We start from the raw sequence: 13889 nt of genomic DNA on the forward strand, positions 1-13889 counted from the left end.
GGTGGCGGCGGGCTCGCCGGGCTGGGCTTGTGCGTCGTGGCAGAAACCAGCGCCGGGCGCTGCCCACTGAGCCCTTGCAGGTCCGCCGCAGCCCGAGCCTCGGCAAGGAGAGACCCAGCGCGCAGGGGCCGCGGACCCGCGCGCGGGGGACCGGGGCGGGTGCTGGTGGGGTCGGCTTATCATGGCGGATCGGACAGCTCCCCGCTGCCAGCTCCGGCTGGAGTGGGTGTACGGGTACCGCGGTCACCAGTGCCGCAACAACCTGTACTACACGGCCGGCAAGGAGGTGGTCTACTTTGTGGCCGGGGTCGGGGTGGTTTACAACACCCGTGAACACGGTCAGAAATTCTTCCTGGGACACAACGACGACATTATCAGGTAAGGGGATGGACTGGGGAGGAGGTGGGTGTGTTGGCTGGAAGAGGTGGGGTGGGGGGCGAGGGTGGGGGAGAAGGGTGACATCCTGGCAGGGTCAGATTCAGAAACCCATGGAATAAAGAATTCTGTCTGGACCTCAAGGAATTACAGAAGAACTGCGGTTTCTAAGGCTAAGGGGCACGGGTGCAGGTGGGGAAGAAGATGTCTCTTCATCCTCCAGGAAGGCTTTTAAATCTCTGAGGAGTTGAGTGTCCTGATGCCTTTTTTTATTGGTGTTCATTCCTACTACAAATGAAAGGGTCCTGGGTAACTAACAAACACTCTTCCTCCTGAACTAGTAAGTGTAGGACCAAAAATCTGAACGGTGGTCATCTTTAGGAGGTTCCTCTGAGGTTCCTCAGTATGCAAGAGGATTAAAAAAAAAAATTCCAGAGGGAATTTTTGCTACAGGTAATTTGGAATCTTCATCTCAGATGTTTTGGAACTGGGAAATTTCTGCAGTGGGTGGGGAATTTGTTCTCTAATATTTCAGTTGGCAGTGTTTTAATGCCGGAAAGCATATTTATGCATGAAATTGATGCTTTCACAACATCAAGGAGGTTATAAAAGGCTGGCAGCTGCTGGACCACAAAATTCTACCAGCCAGCCCACAGAACAACCAGCATCTGGTCGTGGATGACCAGGACTGGAGGAAGAACATAATTGGATGACTAGGTATTTTAAACTGAAGGGGGCCTTATTTCAGTTCTTGGCCCTATCCTCTCATCTGTGGACTAGGCAGGTTTTCCTCCAGCCCCTTCTCAGCTGCTTGTGTGACCAAACGAGGTGTGGTCCAGAGATGGTTCCCAGGGAATCTCTTCTAGCCTTGAGAGTTAAGGAAGATTTCCATGATATGGGACCCTCACCCTGTAGGGAGAATGACTTTCTGAGGATGGAGTATAACTGAAAGAGACCATGTTTGTACCTTCCAGGCATGTGTGTTTCATTGAGCTAGAACAACTTTTATCATATTTCAGAATATTGTCACTTTTGCCCTAAGTTTGCCTTTTGCAAAGAAATAAATGATTAAGTGGTGAAATGTCAGTGGTTCGAATTTCTCAATGGAAGAATGATTTAAAACAGTAGTTTTAAATTTTTTCCTTCTAGTCCTCTGATTTTATTTCAAAGTCTTTTTTTCTGAGACCTAAAGTTGAAAAATTGTAATAAGGCAAAACCTTGATATTTGAGAATACAGGAAGATGTATTTTAAAACCTTAAATTTTCGAAGATGAAAATGTTAAATACTAGAAGCTCTGCTTTTAGTATTTGGGGAATTGAAATGTAAAACTTTATTCATGTCACATATGACAAAATAGCTTTTCTTCCCTCCCTGATATGACAATAGTTGTGAGTGGGGCATCCTTACCTAGTTCTGTTCTGGAGATTTGCTTCTCTAACTGCCAGGCTGATCATTAAAGTCACAGGTGCAGAGTAAACAGCGACTATGAAAAGGTTAGATGTTTAAAAATTTAAACCCCTTATGTTTTTGCTCTATCTTAATGTAGTGCTTTCCAATACAACATCAAAATAAGATGTAGTCCTTTGGGGGAAGGGAGGGAGTGGCAATTAGCAGAAAATTCCCTGTGGTTAAATAACATTAATGTAACAGTTCACCGAACTACTTTGAGAATTTGAAATCCTAATTCTTTCTCTAATAGGGGAAAAAAATAAGTGCGGTGTTGAAACTGAGGTGGGAAAAGGGTGGAGTTGCAGTAAACCCTTGTTATGACAGGCAGCTGGACTAGTGGGGATGTGATGATATTTAGCTTGAGTGATTTTAAAAAGACAGTCAGATTTAAGAAAAGATGAATGAAGTTATTTGTATACCTGGGTTTGCATGGAGCCTCAACTGTTGAAAAGAAACAAAAAAGATGGTTTAACTTTTGATCTATTTATTAAGGTAGGTATCTCTTTATGCTGAGTAATGACATAGGTGTAAGTCTGCCTTCAAAGAAAGTACTTTATTGCTAAATGTTTGGTTGGGTCTGAATATGTGTGGGTGAGCAGAGTTCTTTAATACCCATATATCTGTTTGCACATAAGAATACAATAAAGTCCAATTGATTAAAAAACAAAATCCACAGTACTTTATATAATTTAGAGCTGTAAAATTAGAATGTTTATGCTGTTAACTTGCTTTATTTTATAAATGTAGCTGTCTTTTTCTGGTGGTAGCAGTGCATTAATTATATTTATTTTTATCTTTAGTTTGTGGGGCTCACAAGTGCCATTTCTTCCATAATTTTATTTTTAGAAATATATTAGATATTTGTAATTAATATTGTAAAAATGTTGGGAATATTTTGAATTAATTGCATATGTGGGCAGGAAAATTTTACACTTCTATTCTTATGAATTTCAGTTCATTTTTATTTGTCCCAGTATATTACTATTTTTTCACTTGAAATCCTGAAGGTTTTAATTGAATGGGGAAGACTAAGATTTTAGGGTGAAAATACTTTGTCTTTTTTGGGGGGATGTGGAAATCATTACATAAATGTTAAAACTTTTAACTCTATTCCACCAAATACTATAATGTAAGTAATTGTCCGCTTGGTACTTACCTTTTGATTAGTTTGAAAGATATATTCATAATGCATACACTTTCTACTGTCTTAATTTTTGTGCTGCTTTGCTTAGAGTGTTGACTAGAAAGCAGCCTAACAAAAATTGATAACACACACCATTTTATAAAACTGCTGTGATCTGTGAGATCACAGTGAACCTTAATAATAAAGTAGGATTTGGTAGAGCTCATTAGAGCTCAGCATATGGGTCCTCCTGCTTTGACAAGCTATGTGTTTAAGTCAGATGTTTTAAAATGTCGGTATGTGAGGTATAATGTGATTTATTGGATGTGGGAGCTTAGTTTTAGTCTCTTGAATGATTGCCCTTCAATACAGATTACAGATTAGAGGGTGATGCCATATTTTAGTCCTGATAACACTGTGAAGGTACAAGGAAATATTTAAAGCAGAGTTTGCTATTGAGCTAACACCAGTGCTCTAATGCAGGCTTGAAGGCAAGAGACTGGGATAACTGCTAACTTGGTTTCTGCTTCAGGTGGCAGAAATGAAGTAAGTGAAAGGAAAGGTCCTGAGCACAATTGCTCTCTGTCACCTTCAGAATTTTATTGCCTCTCTGGACTCCTATATTGTTTTTGACTAGTTCCCTATCTTTGCTTTCTTCTCTCTTATATTTTGGCTGTCTATTACAAGGGAGGTTTTTCTGAAATACTGTTTTAGGGGAAAGAGCAATGACTTTGACCTCATGCACAACTGGGGAAGAATTCTATTCTGCCATTTCCTGGAGTATCTGAGTGAGAGGGTTAACCTCTCAGAGCCTTGTTTATTTGTGAAATCAGGGTGAAAATTCCTAATCTACAGAGTTGCAATTATTAGAAATAATATATATATAAAGGGTTTATAAAGCCTGGAGGCTAGCCCTTGGCTGGTACTCAATAGATGTTCTTAGTGGTGGTAGTAATTGTATTTAATAATAATAATAATAGCACCAAAAAACCAGGTAATGATTCCTCATTGCCCATAGGCTGAAGTCCAGACTCCATAATCTCCCATTCTCTTTGGCCCTAACTCACCTTTCTACTCTCGTTTTCCCATTTTAGAAAATCATCCATCGTTTGTTTCCCACATACCATATTAGATGGCCCTGTTCTTTCCTGCTTCTTTCTGGAATGATTTATCTGCCCTCCTTCACTCCCCCATGGTATAGTGGCGGGGAGCATAGACTCTGGGGTCAAAAAGACCTGAGATGGAATCTACATTTGTCATACACCAGCTGAATGACCTTGGGAAATTACTGAACGTCTCTGAATCTCAGCTATATCATCAGTACAACAGCTTCTGATTTATAAAATGGGGCTTTAGAGGTATTTGCCTTGTGGTTTGTTGTGGAGCTTAGATAAAAGGTGCTCCACAGTACCTTTTAGCTAATAAATAGTAATTGCCCACCATAGAGGGCCTGTTTTTTCTATATCCTGCGTAGCTCCATCTGCTTCTGTCTCACCACTCCCAAGAATACCTTTTACCACCCTCAGGGAGGGGATGCCTTGTACTCCAAAAGTTTTGCATCTTTTGTGACCAGTGCTACCCATATAATGCATATCATTTGGTGCTATTGTTTAATTCTGAATATTTTCATTTCTAAGTGTATGTAAGGTTCTTGAGGTTGAGAATGAATCTTAACGTGGCCAGAGAAAACATTTCCTGAATGCCAGGCTCAGAGCTAAATGTATGCACAAATTTATCTCATCCACCCTCTCAACAACCCCTTGAAGTAGGTACTTTCAGTTCCAGTTTACTGGTGAGGAAACTGAGGCATAGAGAGGTTGAAGATCTTACCCAAGGTTACCAACTGGCAGACTAGTATGGGGATTGGAACCCAAGTTGGTCTGATTCCAAAGCCCCAAGCTACTGCTTCACTGCTTTAAGGCCTCTTATTTTTCCTAGTCACTGTGGTCCTTATCATTATGCCTTGTCCCTAATCAGAATTTAGTAAATGTGTTGCTCTTTGTAACTCTGTTTATCATCTGTAGGTCTATAAATCCTTTGTTTTATTCAAAAGTTTTGAAGCAGACTGCTACAACTCTATCTAGAAATAGAACCATTTTCATGTTTATCTAGGAACATCACCCATATTGCAATGAACTGAAATAATGATCGACTGGAGATGTTTAATTAAAAAATAATTTTTTAAGAATCTAAATTGTGACATAGCTAAAACAATCTGGTGCTGCAAGTACAATTGAACTTGTTGAACTTGAAGGGGAGGTGTCTTACAATCATGGTTGGGCCTAGAGTATCAGGTGAGTAGGTTCACATGAAAGGCTGGAGATGTGACCAGTTTGAATAAGGGAAACATGGAGGCAGCAATCAAGAATCAAACCAGAAGTGAGTTGAGTGCCTGTTCTGTACCAGAAACTTCACATGAATGTCATTTCATTGAAACCCCTCTCCCCCAATCCTGAGAGATAGTATTCTCACTTTATAGGTGTAGCTCTGAGAGGGGAAGAGATTGAACTAAAGTCACTGAGTGGGACCATTCACTGTTCATGTGATCCCACTTACTCTGTTCATTGATAAAGGCATAAAGTAAATGGTTTTGATGGACTCTTACGGTCTATTCATAAATGGTCTTATTGTATATTTGCAGGTGATTTTTATTAAGATTTATTTATTCTCTAAGTTTGGCTATGTTTTATTCTTTCTCATTTGTTTATTCATCGGAAACTTGTTTAACAGTTACAGTGTACCAGGTGCAGGGGTGCAGCAGTGGGTATGGCAAAGTTCCTGTGCCCTGAAAGTTTACATTGTGTGGGGCAGGCCCACAATGTAAGGACAAGAAAACAAGATGAGTACAGATTGTGGTAACTGCCAAAAAGGAAATAATCAGAAAAGAGGAACTGGGTTGAGTGGGGAGGCTACTGTAAATAAGGTTTCCAGAGCAGCTCTCTAGAAAGATGACATTTAAGTTAGGACATGAAGGATGAGAAGGGAGCAGAGACAATGAAGATGTCGGAGCCGAGAGGAGGTTATATGCAAAGATTCCAGGGGAAAGAACTTGGTGTGCCGAGAATTCTGGTATAAATACTCAGGGAAAGACCAAGGTCATTATTATTCTCATTCAAGTCATTAATGCCTTGTGGATTTGGCACCATATGTCCTAGATTTCCCAGGAGAGTCACAAATATTCCATTCAGTTATTGCCATAGGTATACAGGTGTTGTCATACCATGGGTCTTAAATTTTAATTCAGAAAAAAATGGCCACATTTTACTTGGAAAATATGGTTACCATGTAATAAGTCACTAGGAAAAAATTGCACTATACTATACTATCTTGTAAAAAATGATATTAACTTCAGTAATGGTCAATGAGAAGTGTAGATTAGACTATGGTAAGAGAAATAGTATTCCCTTGGGAGCATCTCTAAGCAGAGCTGTCCTAGGGCCTCTGTTATAGGCCCTAGGGATCTGTGGTTCTGAGCACCTATGCAAGATGAGTGATGTTTTTGTAACCAAGAAAGAAAAAAGGAAGCTACTGGGAATGCTGACTTTCTGGTTCTGCTTCAGAGACTGACTTTTCCCCCAGGAGGCTGGAGCCTGCAGAGTCATGTGTCTTTTAGCTAGTGAACTACACTTCCTTCAGCAGAAGGGCTTCTCTTGTAGGTTTAACTCAAGTTTGTTCTCTGTGGGTTGGTCTTATATGCAGTTGCAGTGTTTTAGAGAAAGCTATGCTTCTCAAACGACATCGTGCACAGGAGTCATCTGGGCACTTGCTAAACTTCAGGTTCTGAACCAGCAGGTCTGGTTTAGAGTCCTGAGATTCTGCTTTCCCAAGGTATGCCAATGCTGTTGTTACACAGACCACTCTTTGAATAGGAAGATTTTAGGAAGGCTATTGGTATGTCTCAGAACTCAATAAATCGGTGTTTTTTTATTCAACCCCAAAGATACTTCTAATAGACACACACACACATATAATACATGTGCTTATTAAATTCTTAAATTAACCAAGTCCATGTTTTTCATTATGTTGGCACCTTCCCTAGTGTGCTCTCCTCCCCAGAAAGAAACAAAGTGACACTTACTGGAACAAATTTAAAAGATGGTAAGTCTGTCCCTGGGTTGGTATGGATAGTGAAACAGTATGTCCACAGCCTTTTTGTGGACATATGTTTTCAATTCTCTTGGATATAAACCTAAGAGTGGATTTGTTAGGTTATATGATCACTGTATGTTTAACATTTTGAAAAACTACCAAACTTTTTCAGAGTGGCTGTACCATTTTATAATCCCATCAGCCCTTTAAGAGGGTTCCAATTTCTCCATATTCTCTCCAACATTTGTTACTTTCTATTTCGTTATAGCCATCCTAGTAGATGCAAAGTGGTACCTTGTGGTTTTATTTTTTATTTCCCTAATAATTATTGATGTTGATCATCTTTTCATAAACTTATTGGATATTTGTCTGTCTACTTTGGAGAAGTATCTAATCAAATCCTTTGCTCATTTTAAAATTGAGTTGTTTGTCTTTTTACTTTTGAGTTGGAAGAATATCTTATTCTGGATACAAGTCCCTTATCTGATATGTGATTTTCAAACATTTTTTCCTATTCTGTAAATTATCTTTTCACCTTCTTGAGGGTGCCCTTTGAAGCAAAAGTTTTTAAATTTTGTTAAAGTCCAATTTATCTGTTTTTCCTTTGTCCTTATATTTTGGGTGTCATATCTGAGAACACATTACCTAATCCATGATCATGAAGATTGACTCCTATGTTTTCTTCTTCTAATAATTATTTATAGTTTAACTCTTAACTTAGATCTTTGATCCATTTGAGTTAATTTTTGTATGTGGTATGAAATAGGGGACCAACTTCATTCTTCTGCATGTACATATTTGATGGTTCCAGCATTATTTGTTGAAAAGACTGTTGTTGGCCCATTGAATTGTCTTGGATGTACACAACCTTTGGATTCCTTTGGCAGGAGGCCCATTCCTCCCACATAGAAGATGATGAACAGTTGGGAACCCAGAAATTGAAGCAGCCATTAAAAGATCAACTTAAGAGTTGCAAGCTATCCTCTATTCAGAAAAATATTGTTAAATCCTACAAAGGAAGGGTGGTGGTGGGGAGAGAGCTAGTGAATAAGTGTGAGATAGAGAGAGAGAATGAATATGATATATCATGAATTTATACTTTGAGGAGCCACTACAGTATTTAATAACTGCTGATTTAGGGACCAGCAGCAATCTATACATAGGCTTTGTTTACTCTCAAAGATTCTTGCTTTTTTTAAAAAAAAGTTTTATTGAGGTATAATTCACATACCATATAATTCAGCTATTTAAAGTGTAGAATTTAATGGCTTTTAGTATATTTACAGAGTTGTGCATCTGTAAACAGAATTTAAAACATTTTCGTTACTGCAAAAGAAACCTCAACTCCCTTAGCCATCATTCCCCAACCTTCCCCCCACCCCATTCCTAAGGCAGCCATTATTTCACTTTCTGTCTCTATAGTTTTGCCCATTCTGAGCATTTTATGTAAATGGAATGTGGCCTTTGTGACTGGCTTCTTTCATTAAGCATAATGTTTTCAAAGTTCATCCATGTTATAGCATGCATCAGTACTTCATTTCTTTATATTGCTGAATAATATTCCGTGGTAGGGATATACCACATTTTGTTTATTTGTCCATTGATGGACATTTGCGTTGCTTCTACTTTTTGGCTATTATAAATAATGCAGCTATGAATAGTTATGACAAGTTTTCTTTTCTTTTCTTGTTTTTTTTACACAGGCAGGCACCGGGAATCGAACCCGGGTCTCCTGCACAGCAGGCGAGAACTCTGACTGCTGAGCCACCGTGGCCCACCCTATGACAAGTTTTATATGTGATTAGATTTATACCTATATTTTATTCTAAGTGTTTTAGAAATTTAGCTCTGATATATAAGCATTTGATCTATTTTGAATTGCTTTTGCATATGGTGGGAGGTAGGGGTCCAAATTCACTTATTTTTGCATCTGGATGTCTAGTTGTCACAGCACCATTTGTTAAAAAGACTATTTTTTCCCAATTAATTGTCTTGCGCAGTTTCTTGCTTTTTAAATATGAACTTACTGTAGCCTTGGGCTTTGTCACTGGAGCAATAACAGAAGTTTATTGAAGTAGCTGAGGGGAGGTGTGGAGAGTAGAGGGAGTATTCAGAGAAGATACCCCTTGGCCTCTACTCCTGATATGCTCATTCTTTTTCTTCTCTTGCTGGAAGGCAGGCACCTCAACCCAGAAGTTGAGGAATTCCTGAGTTGTCAATCAGTTTTCTACTATTTCCTTTCATTTCCATCAAGAAGGAGGGGAGCAGCAGGCCAGCTCTACCTCTCTGAAGAATGAAAGAAACTCCCCCCTGAACTGGTCTCTAAAAGAGACCAAACCATATTTGTTCTTTTGTTTCTGGCTTATTTTGCACAACACAATGTCCTGATGGTTCATTCACTTTATTGCATGCTTCATGATTTTGTTTCTTTCTGTAGCCACATAATATTCCATCATATGTATGCATCACAGTTCGGCTTTCTGCTTCTCATCGTACCCTTCAGCTCCCTCCATCTATTGGGCATCATGAATAAAGACAATCCATGTCTTACGGCATCCTCCTTTGTTGAACAATCATCAGCACACTCAATTTTAGACAGTTTTTATTGGTCCGAAGAACTGATAAACACAGCCTCACCAAATATCAAATATAAGCCTCCCTCGGTCTCTTGTCCCCTCCCAGTTATTTACCCTGGTATCCCTGTGGTACTCTTGATGTCTTCCTATTAACTATAGGCCATACTATGCAATATTAGTTTCCCCCCTACACCCCTTTATTATTGGCTCTTTGTATAAGATCAAACTTTCAAAGTAGTTCATACAAGAACTTATTTATAATTGTAGATTAATTGGTGGGATACATGGCTCTATACAACTCCTTTCAATCATATTCACCTTCAATATGACAATTTTGCTTATAACCGCACTAATGAACTGCCTTCACTTCTATCCGTTCCCTTACATTTAAGCTCAACCTCATTGGGTAACTATTCACCCATCTCTAGCTTTTTTGTACCTCTAGGTCCCCTATATTCTATATTGTAAGCCTCTGAGTTTGCCTTTACTAGAGTCATAGCAGTGAAATACAGTATCTTCCTTTTGTGTCTGACTTTTTCACTCAGCATTATGTTCTCAAGGTTCATCCATGTTGTCATAGGCTTCTGGACCTCATTTCATCATATTGCTGCATATTATTCCATATGTGTATACATACCCACACTACATTTTTTGTTTATCTGTTTGTCTGTTAATGGGAACTTGGGTTGTTTCCATCCCTGGCAATTGTGAATAGTGCTGCTGTGAACAATGGTGTGCAAATGTCTGTATCGTTGCTTTCAGCTCTTTTGGGTATAAACTGAGATTTGGTGTGGCCAAGTTGTAGTATGACTTGATATTTAGCTTTCTGAGGAACTGCCAAACTATTTTCAACAGCAGCTGTACCATTATACATTGACATCAGCAGTACATAAGTGTTCCAGTTTCTCCACAACCTCTCCAACATTTGTAGTTTTTCTGTTTGTTTATTAGCAGCCATTCCTATAGGTGTGTGGTGATATTTCATTGTTTTCTTGATTTGCATTTCCTGTATAGCTAATGATGATAAGCCTCTTGTATTTGTTCTTTGCAAAAAATGTCTATTCATATCCTTTGCCCATTTTAAAATTGGGTTGTTTTATTGTTGAGTTGTATAATTTCTTTATGTACACAGGATATCAAACCTTTGTCTGAAATATGGTTTCCAAATATTTTCTCCCATTGAGTTGGCTGTCTCTTCATCTTTTTGACAAAGTCCTTTGAGGCACAGAAGCTTTTAATTTTAAGGAATCCCTTTTTATCTATTTTTTCTTTTGTTGCAGCACAAGTAAAGGGGGTATAAAGTTTAGGAAGCTACCTTCTATTACTAAGTCTTGAAGATGTTTCCGTATATTTTCTTCTCTGTGTTTTATGGTACTGACTCTTATGTTTAGGCCTTGGATCCATTTTGAATTAATTTTTGTATAGAGTGTAAGGTAGGAGTCCTCTTTCATTCTTTTTTTTTTTTTTTTTTTTATACATGGGCTGGCACCGGGAATTAAACCCAGGTCCTCTGGCATGGCAGGCAAGCATTCCTGCCTGCCGAGCCACCGTGGCCCACCACCTCTTTCATTCTTTTGGCTATTGACATCTAGTTCTCCTGTGCCCATTTTTAGAAAAGACTATTCTGTCCCAGTTCTGTTGATTTAGGGGCCTTATCAAAGATTAGTTGACCATATATTTGGTGATCTATCTCTGCACTCTCAATTTGATTATTTTTGTCAGTACTTCTATCGTAGAGCCAGTACCATGCTGTTTGACCACTGTGGCTTTATAATAAGCTTTCAAGTCAGCAAGTGTTAGTTCTCCCACTTTACTTTTCTTTTTTAGGATATCTTTAGTTATTTAAGTCTCTTTCCCTTCCAAATAAATTTGGTAACTAGTTTTTCCAAATCACAAAGTTGTTTGTTGGAATTTTGAATGATATTGCATTGAATCTGTAGATCATGTTGGGTTAAATTTATTCCTCAATACTTGATTATTTTAGTTGCTATTTTGAATGAAATTTTTTCCTTAATTGTCTCCTCAGTTAGGTCATTACATGTTTATAGAAACATTACTGAATTTTGTATATTAATCGTGTATACACCGGCCACTTTGCTGAATTTGTTTATTAACTCAGGTAGCTTGTTGTAGGTTTCTCAGGGTTTTCCAAGATTAGGGTTATGTCATCTGCAAATAATGAAAGTTTTACTTCTTCCCTTCCTAGTTGGATGCTGTGGTAGTTAGATTCAGTTGTCAACTTGGCCAGGTGAAGGTACCTAGTTCTGTTGCTGTGGACATGAGCCAATGGTACACGAACCTCGTCTGTTGCTCATTACATCTGCAGTCGGCTAGGAGGCATGCCTGCTGTGATGAATGATGTTTGATTTAATTGGCTCATGCTTAAATGAGAGAGCTCAATGTAGCACAGCCCAAGCAGTTCAGCATACCTCATCTCAGCACTTGCAGCTCAGCCCAGGCCTTTGGAGATGCAGAAGCAAATCACCTCAGGGAAAGTTGTTGGAATCCGGAGGCCTGGAGAGAAGGCCAGCAGAGATCACCCTGTGCTTTCTCACATAAGAAAGAACTTCAGTTGAAAGTTAGCTGCCTTTCCTCTGAAGAACTAATGAAATAAACCCCTTTTTATTAAAAGCCAATCTGTCTCTGGTATGTGGCATTCTGGCAGCTAGCAAGCTAGAACAGATCCTTTCTCATGCCTCCTTGAGTGGCCTCCTTAGGCCACTTCTTAGGGGGAATACTTTCAGTCTCTCACCATTAAAGTATGATACTTGTTGTGAGGTTTTCATATATACCCTTTATGATATTGTCTGTCATTCACTTTTCAGCCTAATGAACTGATTTCTGCTCCATCAGCCGCTGAAATCAGTCTCTGTAGGGTCTCCAGTGACCTCTGCTAAATGGGGCTACATTCTGTTTAATGTTTCCACAGCATTGGATATGATTGATTACCTTCTACTAAATACTCTTCCTCTTCTTTTCTTGATGTATGCCCCTGTTTTCTTTCTTACTTCCCTGGTTGTACTTTGCCCTCTCTTCCTTAGCTGACCACTTACATATAGGGTAACATCACTTATTGATATTCCTACCAAAAATGCATGGCTGGAATTTAATCATGAGGAAACAGAAAAATGCAAATGGAGGGACATTGTACAACACATGTATTTTTTGCAAAAAAAAAATATTATTCTCATAAAAGACAAAAACAGTTAAGAAAATATAACTAAAACCAGACTTAAAGGGTAAAGATGATATTGACAGTGTTTTAAAACTTCAACTTCTTTATGAGACCAAAGAAGGGATGTTTATTTGGTGCAAAATTTATGTTTTTGAAAAAATTTATATTTTTAATAGCACACTATTTAATTTAATATGTGTAGTCAGCTTATTCAAACACCATGATTACATGGAACCATACATAGGGAGTGAGATCTTGTTGGCTTGTGCAGGTTGTTGTGATGCCCTGATACATCCCAGAATAAGCTGGACAGATTAAAAAAGTATTTGCAAAGTCCCCTTGAGGGTCTGGGGAAAAAGATGGAAATACTAAACTTCCCCACTTGGAGAAGACCTGATATTCCTGCAAGCATTGGGGACTGCCAATTTGATGGGCCAGGCCCTCAATCTTGGGACTTTCCTTATGAAATTATTCCTGCAAAGGAGAAGCTAAGCCTACTTATGATTATGCCTAAGAGTCACCCCCCAGAGAACCTTTTTTGTTGCTCAGATGTAGCTGCTATCTCTAAACCAACTCTGTAGGTGAACTCACTGCCCTTCCTCCTACATGGGTCAGTTTCCCAGAGGTGTAAATCTCCCTGGCAACGTGGGACAGGACTCCTAGGGATGACCCTGGCCCTGGCAATTTGGGATTGAAAAAAACTTCTTGACCAAAAGGGGGAAGATAAATGAAACAAAATAAAGTTTCAGTGGCTGAAAGATTTCAGATGGAGTCTAGAGGTCATTCTGGAGGTTATTCTTGTGCAGTATATAGATGTGCCTTTTCAGTTTTTGGTATATTGGAGTAGCTAGAGGGAAATACCTGAAACTGTTGAACTGTAATCCAGTAGCCTTGATTCTTCAAGATGATTGAGTAACTATACAACTTTTAAGGTATGAACATGCGAGTATGAAAACCTTGATTGACACTCCCTTTATCCATTGTATAGATAAATGAGTAAGAAAAAACAAAAGGCCAAAAATAAATAAACAGTAGGAGGCTATGGAGAGTATGGGATGCTTTGGGTGTTCTTTTTCACTTTTATTTTTATTAGATTTGGAG

General features: G+C 38.8%; 1 protein-coding gene across 1 annotated transcript in view; it reads left to right on the top strand.

Moving 5' to 3' along the window:
• Positions 1-13889, top strand: part of EML6 (EMAP like 6) — a 300506-nt gene continuing 286617 nt past the window's right edge. Inside the window, exon 1 of the mRNA XM_077134236.1 lies at positions 1-378. Within this exon, the coding sequence (XP_076990351.1) occupies positions 182-378 (197 nt within the window). The 5' untranslated portion in view covers positions 1-181. The remainder of the gene's footprint in view (positions 379-13889) is intronic.

The sequence above is a fragment of the Tamandua tetradactyla genome, chromosome 17 (genome assembly GCF_023851605.1).
Source record: "Tamandua tetradactyla isolate mTamTet1 chromosome 17, mTamTet1.pri, whole genome shotgun sequence".
In the NCBI taxonomy this organism is placed as follows: domain Eukaryota; kingdom Metazoa; phylum Chordata; class Mammalia; order Pilosa; family Myrmecophagidae; genus Tamandua; species Tamandua tetradactyla.